This window comes from Candoia aspera, chromosome 2, assembly GCF_035149785.1.
Source record: "Candoia aspera isolate rCanAsp1 chromosome 2, rCanAsp1.hap2, whole genome shotgun sequence".
Taxonomy (NCBI): domain Eukaryota; kingdom Metazoa; phylum Chordata; class Lepidosauria; order Squamata; family Boidae; genus Candoia; species Candoia aspera.
Window position 1 is genome coordinate 47,958,231 of NC_086154.1, and position 16,826 is coordinate 47,975,056.

At 36.4% G+C, this 16,826-nt stretch overlaps 1 protein-coding gene across 1 annotated transcript in view; it reads left to right on the plus strand.

Annotated features, from left to right (window-relative positions):
- Window positions 1-8,801: 8,801 nt before the first annotated feature.
- The window catches only part of ERC2 (ELKS/RAB6-interacting/CAST family member 2), a 630,778-nt gene continuing 622,753 nt past the window's right edge, over window positions 8,802-16,826 (plus strand). The window contains exon 1 of the mRNA XM_063296431.1: window positions 8,802-9,458. Coding sequence (XP_063152501.1) covers window positions 8,802-9,458 — 657 coding nt within the window. The remainder of the gene's footprint in view (window positions 9,459-16,826) is intronic.

The window sequence follows — 16,826 nt, forward strand, 5'->3', positions numbered from 1 at the left end:
TTATTCTCACTGAAAACAGTCCAGGGGTATAAGTTTCTCTGGCTCTCTTCTCAAGAAGGTGGTGGTATATTAAGTCAATGCACTAAATATACATTTATATACATGTTTTGTTAGGACTTGCAGGATAAAATCATCTTCTCTAGCTGTTCTGCTGAATCCCAAGTTATTCAAAAAGTAATATATTCTCTCCGGATTCCAAAGGTGTCATTTATGTAACAGCTTATGAATCTGATAGAGATACCATTAACAATATTTTTAGGGTATTCACATTTACATGTTTGTTTTAATTGCAATCTTTCCCCCTTTCCTTTGTCCTTGTGTAACATGCTTTATAAACTTTGTAATATTTATCTTTTTAGCTGTAGAGAATGCTTTTTCTTTTTTATTACTCAACTTTTTTATGAATTTGAGAAATTTTTTTAAATGACCCAAATTGATTATACTTTTAATTTTGCAGGGACATGCAGAAAGGACAGAAATGTCTTCTCTCCCTCCTTCCTTCCTTCCTTCCTTCCTTCCTTCCTTCCTTCCTTCCTTCCTTCCTTCCTTCCTTCCAAAATAGATTCCTATATCAGAGAATTTAACCCATATCTTCTATAAAAATTATTTGACATTTGCCCATTTTTAATGCATTACATACAGTAAACCTGAGGAGGAGCAAAGGGTGGGGCAATAAAACAAAGTAGTTGTGAAACTGTTGCCTTTTGGGCTTTTTTTAAGACCAGGGAACATAGCAGTAAGATGAGTATATTTTCCTCCTCTGAAGTATTAATTTTAGTGCTCAATGGTCCAAAAGTGAAATCAACCCAAGGTTTAGTGTTATGTGCTATGGAAGTCATCGTCAGCAGGACGAAAAAGATGATTGCCTGTAAGTTCAAAAGAGCAGTGTGTGATCTGATGTATCAAGGATAGGCAGCCTTGTTCCCCTCTAAATGTTCTGGACTTCACCTTCCATCAGGATGGCCAAGAGCAAGGAATTGGTGAACTAGTTCTTCTTGGGAAGCTGTGTGTGACAGCTTAGCTAACTGTGTTCCACCTAACCTGGTTAGGTGTTGTCTGTGCAGCTGAAGAAGTTTGGCTTCTATGGTGCTGAGCCACTGAAGAAGATTGCAATTAGTTTGCTACTACTATCTGGAGAAGGTGCCATCAGTCAGTTTAGGCATCATCATTGTATTGTGCTCTTGATTTGACTCAAACAAATTCTGCCTGAGGACATGAAGAAACAATAGGATAGCTGAAAGTGTGTCTGACTAATTTTCTTAATTTTCCTGCTACTTGGTGCTAGATTAAAAAAAATAATCCCTAAACTGTGGTATAATTAGTTACCATCTCAGATTCTGTACCAGGTCATCAAAAATGGGTGGTGATTGTGTTTACTATCTTGACCTTTTTGACATCCTCCATAGGTGCTTCTGTCCTGTACATTGCACGAAATTACTAGCATTTAGGGCTTTCTTGGAAGTTATCTCTGACACAGAGAAAGTGGCTTGATCTATGAGGGCATTACTGTTCATGAATGCCTTTCTAAGGGTGTCCAATCAGTCACCCTGTGGAATTTTTAAAAGCTGCTGAGTTGCTCCGGCCTTCCTCATTGGGACTGGAACTCCCGAAATTCCCAACTATGATACGGGGGTGTTGATGTAAATTGACAACTTTTTCCCCCCTCTTTTATGAAAGAAATATTTCAAAATCTGGGAAGAAGGAAAGGAAAAGTAGGATAACTACTTCAGCACAATCGTTAAACAAAAAATACCTATGTGTTTCATAAGGAAAAGAACATTTGTGGCACCATAGTTTTCCTTCAACAGTTATTGTCTGGTGGTTTATTATGGACTTGGTTCCTCTGTTCACGTAATGAAAAGTCTTAAAATCCTTAAATGAGACACAGTGCTTTATTACTTCCACTTTAAACATGTACCTATAAAAGCCTTGAATAGATTTATGCACTGTGAACACTAGGTATATTTGTCTTTGCCAATCTAGTGCTCCTTAGATGTTCTGGGAGTTGTAATCCTAAAAAAAAAAGCTGATACACCCAATAAAAAATTAAAAATTGTTCTGTGTTAATGTGAGAAGTAAACCATTCCATGTACTTTTCTAATTTAGAATGTTTTTCCATCTTTTATTTCCAGCTTGTTTAAAGCTTGAAATGGCAAACTCCATTTTCAAGTGAGAATCTTAGTGCTCGATATGAAAGAATTAAATTTGGCCTCTTCAGATTGTATACAACTTGTAAAAAATGTTTTTTATTCAGTCAATTCCTGGTGCTTATATGTAAATTACAACAAAATTGTAATATGTAGCATACATGTTAACTGTTCCTGTATATTGTGAACTGTACCTTTTTCTTTCAATATGTATGAGCTGCTGATTTGTGCCAAACCGTGGAGCTAATCATCCAGATATGCAACTGATGGCAGCTATGCTTTCAGAATTGCAAAAGCAAAATGCAGTGACTGATTTTCTGTTAAACATCACTATCCAAATGTTGGCCTATCTCTGGCTTGCACCTGTCACAGAGTATGGTAATCGTCTTCCTAGGTGTGACACTTAAAGAAGAAATTGTCTGTATAGTCTATATGCAGGGTAATTTTTGTGCACCGAAGCGAAATAAATCCAAATGAAAATGTGAAAGACAAATCTCCCCGAAAATTGGTTTATTTAAAATAATAAGGGGTCTCGTGGCATTTTAGAGACTAACACATTTATTATAAATTTCAAAGACAGCAGCCCATAGAGGGCAATGTAGAGCTCCGTTTGGTTATAGGGTTTCTCATACAGTATTTCTCCCTTCCCCAAAGCCAGACAGTGCAGTGCTTGGTTTACCAAACCCCTGGACAGTCAGTCATGTTTAATGCTAGAGAAAGTACATTGGGTAAAATGAATACGGTTCATAGCTGTGATACAATAGAAGAGAAATGCAATACAAAAGCAAGATATCAGAAGAAAAACTTGGCAAGTCAGACAAACCTTCTATTATGTAATTCTACATCTGGGACCAGGGGACCATTAAAGCTCAAAATGCTAGCAAAATATAAGGTATATTCAGTAGAGAATCAAGTATACAGTATTTGGTCATGGAAAATAATATACAAATGACATGGTAAAAGTGAAGGCACACTTTCTTTTTAGCAAATAGCAGTCTTAACATAATTTAACTTATTTGTACTTTGCCTTATTCAGAAATAAATACTGTATAGAGCTTAGGTGTGTAACTATAAATAATAATTTGGAATAAATTCTTCCAAAGAATAATTTCAACTTTCAAGGGTTTTTTTTTTTCTTAGCATTAGTTCCACATGATTGCCTGATCCGCTTGTTTTTACACTGCAGAGCTATCAGTGCATGATACAACAAGGGGTGGCTTTTGTTTATCAGCTGGCTTGCTGTGGAGCCAGTGTGGTGTTGGGGTTAAAGGGCTGGACTAGGAGTTGGGACACCCAGGTCCTAGTCCTCCCATAGGCGCAGAAGCTAGCTGGGTGACCTTGGGTCACTCACTCCCCTCAGCCCTAGCCACCATCAGGCTCTGCAGCAAACTAGCTGATAAAGAAAACCCTTTGCCCCATCACCCATTCCTAGCTTCGTATGAAAGCACAGCGCAGAAACAAGTGGATCCACAACCATGTGGTAAAAAAGTTATGAAAAACAACAATTTGAATTTTCAAGGAATTTTAATAATTTAGATTTTTACCTGATTTTGTCGGCTTGGTATAAAACAAAGTTTTAGTTTCAGTATAAATGTACCTTTTGTTGTTCGTTGCCCTAGTTGCTAGTTTAGTCACAAAGGCTATGTCCTTAATTTAAAATATGGAATTGGTTAATTTGGATTAATTTCAGTTGGCATTTCTTAATTCCAGGTTAAAGCTGAATGGAATGTGTTTCTTTCCTTTCACAATGCATAAATGGATAGACTTGGTGTTAAATTAAACATGTGTAGAATCTCTCTTCAGGTGTTTGGACCGTTGATCCAAGGGAGGGTGGTGGAAGAAGCAGAGCCTATGCACAGCCATCCTCCGCCTTCTGTGTCTTTTGTCTCCTAATGTATTTAGGCTGAATGCTGAATAGAGCTCAAGCCCCAAGCAGTGCTGGTGAGTACCAAAAAGTACTGCAGCAATGCAAGCCAAGTCCTGCATCTTCTGGATCTCAGCTGATGCAAGCATGCTGGCTAATGCCATAGTAAACCAGTCTTTAAAGTGGCACAGGATTTTGTCATTTTACTGTAACGTACTAACAGCAATGCTTTTTCTAAAATGATCAGCTCCAAACAGTATTCTGTTGTATGGGTGCTGTTTAAAGGTAAATATGGATAATCCCAAAAGGATTTGGTAGATGCCACCCATTTTTCAGCACAGATGCTGAATGTTTACAATCCTGTTAGGTGATGCCTGGTATACACTGATGTGTTTTTAAATTCCTAGAAAGTCATAAAAAGTGAATGTCAACATCTGTCTGAGAATAGCTGAAATTTAATGAGAACTGATACTTTTTCTCTGTGTAAAATATTTTATGTGTAGAATGTTGCTGTCTTGAAGCTGGTAATTTTTTAATCTGAGTTATGGTGGAACTATTCTGAACTATTTGGAGAAGGAGAGGACAATTAAACACAGAATCAGAGAGGAATAGTATACACTCGTCCAAAGTATGATATGTGCCATCACCAGTGGTTTCACTCATTACCTAATAATGGATCCTTTTGCCAGGATCAAAAATCTGTTTTATATACAGAAACATCAGAAACTAGAATTCAGTAACTTAGTAGCTTTGTCCTGCTTTATTTATATGATTAGTTAGGTATCACCAAGGATTGGGGTGTTAGAGAAGATCTTGCTTCCAGATTGGAGGCTGAATTAGATAATCCTGACTACCATCTTTCCATGTGTGCGCAGTGGTTTTCAGCCTGTGTCAGATATACTTAGGGAATATATGAGGACCAGCTTTAATGTGATTGTGCTAATTAGGATTTAAAAATAGCTTTCAACTATACTTCAGTCAGCATCAACACTCATGCACAAGTGCTGATATTAGGAAGCAATTTTATCCTAGATTGGATTTGAGCTTTGCTGTCATTTGGCTTTCCCATTTGTCTGTCTTGCTTGAATCATCTGATCTGGATCTGTTTGCTCAGTTTTCAGCAAGTGCTTTTCTATGGGATATCATTCCTTTGCTCGTTGTTGTGCCATGTTGGATTATGAATATATGGGGAATGATTTGTGATCGAATTAAATGACCTTTGATCTCATTCACCTGTGATTCCATGGAGTGTATAAAGTATAAGAAATTATAATCTTGGTAAGTACAGTTGTAAGAAGAGAGCCAGTTTGGTGTAGTGGTTAAGGCACCAGGCTAGAACCCAGGAGACCATGAGTTCTAGTCCTCCCTTAGCTACGAAAGCCAGCTGGGTGGCTTTGGGCCAGTCACTTTCTCTCTTCCTTCTAGGAAGAAGGAAATGGCAAGCCACTTCTGAAATATTGTCAAGAAGACTGCAGGGACTAGACCAGGCAGTCATCAGGAGTCAACAATGACTCAAAGGTGCGCACATGCACAAAATAGTAGGAAGCACATTTTCAGTCTTTGCCATCTATCTTTTAAGTTGAACCGTTTAACTTTCTTTTGTTCTGAGACTCTCATTTCTTGCTTTCAACATCTCCAATTTATTTCTCTACCTACATTTCTTCAGTTTTTCAGTATGCTTAAATATTGGCTGCTATTTGTGATGCTATTGGTCTCCCTTTTGGTTTTATCATCTATTTTTCCAGTGTTTAGGAAGTTTAGGCCTAGTTCATAGAAACTGTAAAATGAAGCAGAAAGTCAAAACCAATTATCAGGAGTTTTTAAAATGTTAATTTTCAAATTAAAAGAAATGCTGATCTCTGCCTATCATTTAGACTATAAACAACATAAACAACATACCCTCATTATGCTTTTCTCAGTATACTTCAGGTGGTGGGACAGGACCGAAATCTTGAAAATAAAAAATCCTAATATAGATCATGCTTTGTTCTAAAACAGACTGATCCCTGTTGGTTCTTTTGGAAAGGAGCTACTGTTAAAGAATTGGAAAGCAGAAGAAAAATAAGCTTTTTATTCTTCTGAAAATATATCAAACATATATTCCATTTTTCAAGGTCCAGAGGAACAGAAATCATACATTTGTAATGGCAAGAAACTAGAAACCTTCAAGGCTGAAGGAGAATCATCTCCGTCAGTTATACAATGGCCTGAAAAGCATTTTAGTCCTGGGAATTTCAATTTCACTGGAAATTTAGACTGCATAAACTAGTTTATCTACTTCATGTCCCATTTTTCTGGTATTTAAATTCATTTACTTAGCATTAGGCCTCCATTGTTAAGCAAACTGACTTAAATGTTAATAATTATATAATATATTATAACAAGTATAATTATTGTAATAATTATAATATAATAATTATAATAATTATATATTATATAATAATAAGTATAACATAATCTGAATATATATGCAAGATCATTTTGTTTAATAAATGAGGTATTCCTGGTTTGTGAACTTCTTTCCTTTTTTCCTTTGTGTATAGTAAATAAATAAATAAAAATAAAATAAGCATAGCTCAACCATAGAGGCATCGATAATAGATAATTGCATAGGGTGCCAAAAATTCCAGGCAAAACCACCTCTTACCTTGCAGTGGGAGGCATATTGTTATCCATAGGTTAGCATGTTACTGTCTTTGCATTCCAGGAATGTAGTCCGAAGCCTTCCGATCTACAAGGTCATAAACATACTTATTAAGAGGAAGAGCTAAAGCAGCAGCACACATTCATCACTGCCTGTTATGGACACTCTGCAAACAGTAAGATACAAACTGTTTGTATTATATGTAAGAGAGATAATTAGCAATGGAGGCCAGGTACTTAAGCCAGAGGAGATCAGTCCTCTGTTTGAAAGGATCTCTGGCATACATTTGATTTAAAAATAAGTAACAGAAATCAAGAGAATAAAGAGCTTGACGTTATCCATTATCAGTTAGGGTGGGAATTGAAAACTGAAAAGATGCAGATGAGCTCAGTCTTCACCAATTTGGAAAGTTATATTGTACTTCTGAACTGAAAGGCGAGGTAAAGATAGAATTCGTACTAATTAAAAATATAGTTTTAATTTTAAATTAATATATTCTCATTTATATGGATAGAAGCAAATTTGATGCAGATCAGTATAATGGGTAAATATAGTGGAGAAAGTTCTAATTCTGTATTATTCCTACACATACTTAATTACTCCCTATTTTGTATTTTTTTTAAATATAACTTGATAAACTCTAATTTCACCTGAAGCTCACTTCCATTCTTACTGGATATTCACAGACCATGCTAAATTGTAACGGGTGGGTTCCCATGTAAGCCTCATTATGGCCTATTATTATGTTTGAACCACTTCACGGTGTATTTTACTGTCTGGAATTATGCGTGACCTTTCCCTGTAAGCACAATTCTAGAAGATAAGAAAAGAGCCATTGTAGCCTTTATAATTAAAAGATGAAAAATGAATATATTGGATATAATGGCCCAACTTGGACAAAACTAGTTTGCATTTAATTAGGTATGTGTAAATGGAATTTATTTATGTAACAGTGTTCTGTGCTCACCATAATTTAAGCATTTAGTAGCCAACAGAGATCCATAAAAAATAATGATAGGTCCTTTTGGGCGGGGGGGGGGGGCGGTAACATATTTCAGTAAACGTGTGCAGATTTCTTCAAGTAATCTCTGACCTGAGCATAACAACCACCTATCAGGTTGCACTGTGGTTGTTTTTTTTGATGGAAAAATGCTTGGGAAAGGAGTGCATTTTTTTCAAATAAAGAAGGAAGGATAATCTTAATATTGCCATTTCTTTCTCCATATTTTTTTGCCAACACATTTGGAACCTCGAAGAAAGATCAAGCAGTTTTGGGAGATCTGAAATAGAGGAATGGTAGGTTTAGGAAGAGTTAAATTAGATTCTTTAAAACAAATTAAAAAGGGTTGTTTACCTCTTCGTACTGTCTGATAATTTCTTCATCTGTTATTTTCCTCCACTTATATAAGGAGGAATGCATTCACATATTTTAAGACAGACATAGTCTCTTTATCACCTGTAATACTAATTCCTAATCTTTATGATTGCTGCTTTGGGGGCAGGAAATTACCCATCATGATTTCTAGCCGTGTGATTATTCTATGTATTCAGGGACCATGTGAATTTCGTAACATATGAACAAAGCAAAGCTATAAATAATAAAAATATATTTTTCTGTGGTTCTTGTGTACCTTTGGACTTGTACAATGATGGTTTACCTTCTTTACTTAAGCATTATTTACTGAACACTTCCATCTTATTTTTGAAACTCAGAACTAATTATATGACCTGGAGAATGTTCTAGCAATGCAAGATTTCATCAGTTTTAACACTGTGCTCCTATAGTGTAATACGATATTTTTGGCAGTTCATCTTTTCTAACCTGTAGATACTCATTGAAAATAAAATAAATATCAAGACTTAAAAACATTATTACCAAGTTCAGACAGTGGGAGATTCCAATCTATATAACCTGATGTATAAAATGAATTGGTTCTCCCAGATGTTGGTGCTACATTGCTACTTGCACAATAATAAAATTATTATTTTATTTTCAGATCTTCAACCTGGAGAATTGATTTCAGTGAATGTGTTGCCTTCTGGAAGAGTGCTGTGAAGCTGTTTGCCAATATTGAAAATAAATGTTAGGCATCCCATTTAAGTAAGAGTAGTTTCTTATTAAGTAGTACCTCACAGTAAAATCAAAATGTATGGAAGTGCAAGAACAATCAGTAACCTGGAAGGCAGTCCTGCCCGATCTCCACGTTTGCCAAGATCTCCTCGTCTGGGCCATAGGCGAACAAGTAGTGGAGGAGGTGGAGGGACAGGTAAGACTTTATCGATGGAGAATATTCAGTCACTTAATGCTGCCTATGCAACATCTGGACCAATGTATCTGAGTGACCACGAAGGTGTGGCATCTACTACTTTCCCAAAGGGCACAATGACTCTTGGAAGGGCTACAAATCGAGCTGTATATGGTGGACGAGTTACAGCAATGGGGAGCAGCCCTAATATTGCTTCCGCTGGCCTTTCCCATTCAGATCTCCTTTCTTATACTGATCAGCATGGAGGGCTGACCACTTCTTCACACCATCACCATCATCAGATTCCTTCCATGCTGAGGCAGGTAAGAGACAGCACCATGCTAGATTTACAGGCTCAACTGAAGGAGTTACAGAGAGAAAATGAACTTCTAAGGAAAGAACTAGACATCAAGGATAGCAAGCTTGGATCTTCCATGAATAGCATCAAGACCTTCTGGAGTCCAGAGCTTAAAAAAGAAAGAGTTTTGCGTAAAGAGGAAGCAGCCAGAATGTCTGTTTTGAAAGAGCAAATGAGGGTTTCTCATGAGGAGAATCAGGTAAGCAATGAAAAGAAAATAACGACATAAATCAGTTGAGTACTGATGGCCAATTAGTAGCATGTCTTAATTTACTTACACAGTTATTCCTTAGTGATATTTCTTGTTCCTATGAAGGCAGAAAAACTGGATATAGTTTTAATATCTTTGATGTGGTCACCATCTGTATTGCTACAGATATTTGATCACTCCCTATTTTGCATTTTTTCAATAACTTCTATAAATACATACACACACACACACAGACAGTATATACTGTATTTATAAAATATATGAATAATAAATATCTTTACCAGGCTGAGTAAATGTACTCAGAAATAAGTGTCTGCTGCACAGTTAGCATTGGACCAGAACTGTTTATTGATATAAAAAAGGTAAAACGTGGTGGTGGACCTTGGATTGTCACAGCAATCTGAAATACTGCTCTGTTTAAGACACAATCAATGGTAAAGCATATCTCATTTGGCAGTTGCTCTACATCTCATTCTAGATTTTGAAGTGGGTTAGTAAATGATCTCTTATGAATGATGGCCTATGATTATAAAAAACTGAAGATTCATCTGAATTACTCTTCCAACATCATCATCCAAGGGCATGAGAAAGCGAAGACAGAGAAATCATCTTAGTGAGTCCTGATAACTTACCATTACCACAGTTTCATGAGGTTAATGGTGGAGTTGGAAACAGACAATTGCTTCACATGGCAACTTGGGCAGGATTATACTATTGATAAAAATAGATGATGATATTGTTCAATTTCCTTGGTTATACGTATGGATTTTTCAGTTGTAAATATGTGCATTCTTGATAACATGATGGCTATGATTTCCACGAATGTCACATGTTAGTATATAGGACATTTCTGAACTAGTTTGTTGTATTTAGAAAATAAACTCCTTGGGAATACTGAATAACTGTATTCTTGTTGGAAGATAGGCAGCTAGTCAAGAAAACTATGCACTCTTCTGAGAGAAGCCCCCCAGCTAATTGCTTGGAAGGGGTTAGTAGATGGAGGATGGTTATGTTTAATTATGGTTGAAAATCACAAAAGTGTATGAGGCTCTGAGTAGATGCAAAATGATTATATTTGGATCTGGACATAAAATAGTGTGTGGGATCTCATTTAAACTGAGTGGTAGGGAGCTGCTGTCACTAAGATGCATGTGGTACTAACATTTTCATAACTAAGTATATTGTAATTTAGGATAATTAAAGGATGGGATATTATCTTGAACATTGCAGTGGAGGGTGGAAGCTTCTGGTCAGCATCCCAGGGTTTGGTTTTATAATATTTCTTCAGCGTCATTCCATAAATGCCATAAAGGCAATACATAGCAAATTAGATGATAGTAGTAACAACACAAAGTAACAATGAAACCTTACTGGAATATTAAAACCAATCAAATCAATTTAAAAACCTAATTAAAGAGATGTGGCTTAACAACTGAGAGACTGGGAACCAGTGTTAACTGTGAATTGAGAACTACAAGAGCAATATATGAAAAAAAATCAAAACTGACTCCTGGTCGTGCTTATACTGAGGGAAGCACTCCCTTAGATAGTGAGATCTGAAGGATTTAAAACTTAATCAGTACATTAAATTGAATCTGGAAAACAATCTGGCAACTGGTGTGGGTTTTTCTTTATCAGAGTTAACACAATGGTGAAACTAGATGAAATGACCTAATGCTTTTCCAGGATAGCCCTTTATAGAAGGCACTGAAGTAATCTGAACATGATGTGACTCTGGCATGGACAACTGTCGCCAGATCCAGCTTGATGTAGTGCGTTAATCAAAGTTGTATCTGATCACAAGAATATGGTCATTGCCAAATTAGCTAATGTGCTAAACATAATTATAAAAGTGTTTGTTCTTCCCAAGGAAGCTGGGGGCAATACAGAATGAAGAAAGGTCCTTGTTTTTTTCAGGGGAATGCATCCCTTTCAAGAAGAGATTGAGTCTCAGTCCCTGAACCTGGTTCTCTGCTGACAAACACGCTCTTTGGCCTTTCCTTCTAATGCGTGTGAACTTTGGTTAACAAGATGATAAAACTACGTCTTTCAGTATCATCAGTCCTAAAGTTATGGTAGCATGAAGGTGAATTTAAAATGGATACCTATTCATAAACATTGAAGCGATAGTTACATCAAGGCTTAGTCCAACAACATTTGTAATTTGTGCTATGACCTAGTAAATTCTGGCAGGAGTCATACAAATGTAACAATATTGATGTCAGGCCTACTAGGTAGACCAGACCAGAAAATCAACTCTTGAGAAAGACAAGAACTGTGCTTTATTGATATATGTCATAATAACAGAATCATGCATGCCCGACTGTGTTTTACCTCTTCTTCTCATAGTGAATCAGGGAGGAGCCTGCCTGAGTTGCTTCCAAATATTATCTTGTTTCCGGGTACTTAAATAAGGTTTCAGCCCTCTTAGGTAACAGTTCTTGCATATTTTTGTCAGGGTCATCTCCCTTACTCTCTACGACTAATTACCCATATGGCTGTTTCACCCACCTAGCTGACAGCATTTAGGTCTTGAAAAGCTGAGCAAAGTCATACTTAGTAATTCAATTGAAGACCACCAGGAAGTCCCAGGGTTATAGGCTAGTCTAGAAAGAAAAGAAAATAACCTGAAAGAGAGCAGTGGTAAACACTTTTGAACAGTTGCTGAAAACTACATTTACAAGTTCCCATAAGTTGAGTATTGGGGTATTTTCTTGGCTGTCTCTGTTACTGTAAAGTCAACAACTTCTATTGAATAGCACAAATACAGTATATGCTAAATTATATTGCAGTCAAATTGAAGTTTCTAGGAATATAATTCCTTAAAACAAAAGATTACATGATCTTGTGTGATATCCTGTTCCTCTTCCTTGTGAGGTTTCCCAATCCATTCATTTTCTCTTCTATATTATGGAATCTTGCATGCTTACATGAACAAACGACATTGATAACTTTGCTTTGAAATAGTCTTTTGAGGGGAGGTGGAACAGAACGTGGAACTCTTTGTTGACTGGGATGATGTATTCTATGTTATAGGAAAGTAAAACATTTATGCTTCAGATGCACATATGGGTGTCACACAGAGACTTTTTCAAATCTCACTGATTTGTTCTTGTGCACAAGTACACTTCCCCAGAGTTTAGCATAGGATAGATAATACATAAAAGGTGGCTTGACTCATGAGATGATGCTCCTGGTGGAAGGCGGCAGGGATTCTTGAGAGTCTTGTGTTGGTTCAACAGGAATCAATAGTGGATTGCAGTTCCTCCAGCGAACAGAAGAATTATCTTTTTTTAAACTTACCGATTTATTGTATTTAGATAGCCGCCGTATAAGACAAGCTCTCTAAGTGACTCAAACAAATGTAATGCTAACCTTAGTGGCTTGGATATATATAATGTTTGTTGTGAGTTACTAAGAAAGTGTTACAGTTTTAAGTGCATACACGCATGTGCATATTTCTGGTGTGTGTGCACAGGGAGGGAGGGAGGGAGGGAGAGATTAAAGAACACACACATAATGCAGACTGTTTTTGCAGTGCTTTGAACCAGTGAGTTAATGTAAATTCTGTCTTTAAGAGCCATGGAGAGTTTAATTAAACAGCAATGCAGCCAGGTGGTATGGTATTCTTGGGTACTGTTAGTCTGGAATATTAGAATAAAAGCAGTTAAAAAGATGAAAAACAATAGAAGTCCCTAAACTAAATTAGCTGAAAAATGGCAAATATTTTAGGAAATAAGTGAACTCTGCAAAGCTGTTCTATTTTTTAATCAGTAAACTAGGGATTTTCCAAATGAAAAGAAACCCTGAATTTCATTTTTCTTACCTATGCTGCTGCTGATCCAGCCAACACATTTTCCCCAACTTGCGTAATGGAGAGCCTGCAAATGTCTCCCTCCAAGTTGTTTTCTTTTCCTTTCCTTTTGAGAAGAGGGAGCCATGTGCTGCTTTGCTGGAATAATGGATTGCATTTAAACTAAGACTAAAGATCAGAATCAAGGCTTGCCAAATGACCACCTATTTCCACTGTGCTGCAGAACTAGGCACAATCTTGCTAGTGATTTTAAATGTTCTGAAAGAGTAAGTTGAAAGGGGTTTATATTTTAACAGCAAGGGCATTCACAAATGTTAGAATTTGAAAGTGAAAAATAAGATGAAATAATGGCACAACTGAAAATATATACACGTTGTTATCCCGTGCAAATGTGTGTCTGTGTTCCATTCCATATATATACATAGCTCTCTCTCTTGTCCCTGCCAGGCTAGTTATACAAGAACTTGGGTGGGAAAGAGAGGCAGTGCTTTCTGAGCAACAAAATATTAAGATCACTATTGGGAAAAATGCAGTTTTCCCAGAGCTGAAATATTATTATAGTTTAATTCAACAATTCTCTTTTGTAAATGGAATTAGAAGCGTTAAACCACTGCCTGGAAGGGCCCTCAGTAAAATAAAATAAAACCTAAATGAAATATAATAATTTTGATTCAAATTGCTGTTGTACCAAACTAGTTAAGCTGTGTGTTAAAACAAAATGTTAACACAGAGAATGCCAAATCAGGCTTAAGTATTGTTAATGCTTAGTACTCTTGTGAGCACATCTTTTCTTTCTGCAGCTGTTTAGTCCTTATGTTGCTACATAATACTTATAAAATATGTATGCCTTACTCATAGTTGTTAGTGCTCTGGTATGTACAAATTTCAAATACTGAAAGGAAATAATCCGTAAGAGTATCTGCAGTAGGTTAATTCTCCATTTTTAAGATGATTTGACTATAAAAGTCAAATCTTGACTTTTATCTCCATGATGTTTTAGCATGACCAACACATTGTGTTGGTCAGGGCCAGCCTTACCAGGAGCTTGGCAGAAGGAGGGGGAAAGGGAGGTGGGGAGAGAAATAAGCTTGTCTCCCATTTCTTAAATTTACCACACTAGAATGAGGACTCCTTTTTCTGGCATAGCTATTGTTGTCTACTGTCAGTCGCTCTCTGAGAATTCTGTGATCAGTGGAACATCCTACATATCCCCAGAGACCATTTGCAGTCCCCCACACCAAATATGTGAAGTCAGATTGGCAACTCCTTGTTCAAGGAGGCACTAGGTCCAAAGATCACCCCCTCCCAGCCATTTCTTTGGCATTGTTTTCAATCATACCTAGAAGGAAAGATTGAAGGATTCCAGCTAGAAAAAAAACTGCACCCATATCTTACAGTGAACAGAAATCCATTGGTTTGCATAGTAATTGAGCTAGTTATTTCAGTATCCTTCATATTAATATACAGTATGAGTCCATTTTTGAGGTTATGGATAGGTGTATCCTTGGGGGAGCTGGGGGTGTTGATGACCGACAGGGAGCTCTGGCGTGGGCTGGTTCATGAAGTCACGAAGAGTCGGAAGCGACTGAACGAATAAACAACAAAATAGGTATATCTAATAGACTCTTAAGTCATTGACTGGGTTTACTGCCAGAATGTGATTTCCTTGTTTGTGCATCAGTGTGTTTTGTGAACTCCGCTTGTAAATCATGATTTATCATTTAGGGAGTTACGTAATTGTGACTTAGAATATGCTACTCAGTGGCCTATTGGAAAACAAGAGTAGGTAGTTCCAGAGAGAGGTCTGCTAGTGCTGTCTGGTGAAAGATATGCTACTCTTTTTTCTCTTTCTACATAATCAGTTTCTGAACAGAAATTTGAAATGGAGATAAAATATGTGCAAAGGGCTAGATTAATATATGGTAAGGTACATCTGGAAGGATCTTCTGTCAAACCTTTCTAAAGAAGGCATCTGCCATTGATTCTTAATAGATGCACATATGCCAGAGGTTTCAGATAAATCCTGAAGTAAATCCTGTTTATCTCTCCCAGTTGTTAGTTCAGCTGAGTTTTACTCAGAATCAGTTTGGTCTGAGCTTTGATTTCAGGTGTTTGTCTAGTATTGTAAACAACATGGGCCTTTTGTGGATTCTATAACACTAGTAGGCCGGGCTATTATTTCCAAATGACAATTGGCTCTGGTTTACAGAGTTGTAATCCAGCATTTGGAAGGGACCAGATTACTTATCGCACAATGCTTCTGGCTGTCTCCTAGCATAAATATATATGAGAATTGTTAATAACATTCTTGATTTTTGATTAATATGTGAACCTAGTAGTAAAGAAAACAATTATAAAGAACAATTTTAATCACTTTGAAGTACCTAAAACGTTTCTTTTTGAATCACTTAAAGAATGCCACAAACAAGTATAGCCAAGTATGTGAGGAAACATTCTCATGTCTAGGCGCCCTAAATATTTCCCTCCACGTTTGGTCCATGGCATTCATAGCATTCTCATGGATTATTCTCTGGAGGGGATATAAAGGGAGAATTCTGACTCTTCTCCAGGCTTAAAAGTATTGTTAAAAATGTTGGCTTCCGTCAGAGCCTCAACTGTAGTACCATGAGTACATAAAAACTGTCTCTTCCTGAGCCTGCTCTGAAATTTATATGATTTATTTATTTACTTGAACATCATACTCGGTTTTATGGCTGATAGTCCTAAAATGTACTTAAATAATGCTAAAAATGGCAAGAGTTGGAGGTCCAGCATATATGCATAGGACTGAATGCATGACAAAAAAAGGCAGCAGTCATCACTAGTACATCTCTCTCCTTATGTCCACACAGTGGTGTAGGATTTCCTTTTTAAAAAAATAAATGTTATTCATGCAAACCAAAACAGCAAAATTGCTTGGCTGTTTTTCCCCCCCGACCTTTGGATTTACAATTCTGGCAACAGGCTGCAAAAGTAAAATTCTGGCAAGGAACAAAGAAGACAAGGAAATAGTTCTAGATTTATGAATAAATGAATGAAAAATGACCCAGTAGCATCTCTCATTAAGCCAATATTACTTTGTGGCATTAGATTTCCAGACAGATATGTAAAAATAATTGTGAAAAAGTATCATTATATACAGTAATTTATTTGATTGCTATATGTAGCAAAGCAGCTTTCATTTAATGATGTAATTGGCTTTAAGCTTTACTTGTTTTTAATTGGCAGTTTTTATGTTGCTAATTTGGATTTGGAACTGTACCATATCTGATCACTTATTTTTAATTTTCTTCTATCACTTCATCTGTTTGTGATTAAAGAAGGATTAGTGTGAAGAAGATCATATGCAATATTAATAGCTTCAAATGTAGACTTTGACAACTTTTATTTATTTTATTTATATTCAAATTGTGTCACAACCCATCTCACTCAAAGAGCGACTCTGGGAGATTTACAATAAAACTAAGATAAATACAGATTAAAATACAATAAAAACAGTATTAGTGGAATATAAATACAAATATAAAATCCAAGATGGAGAT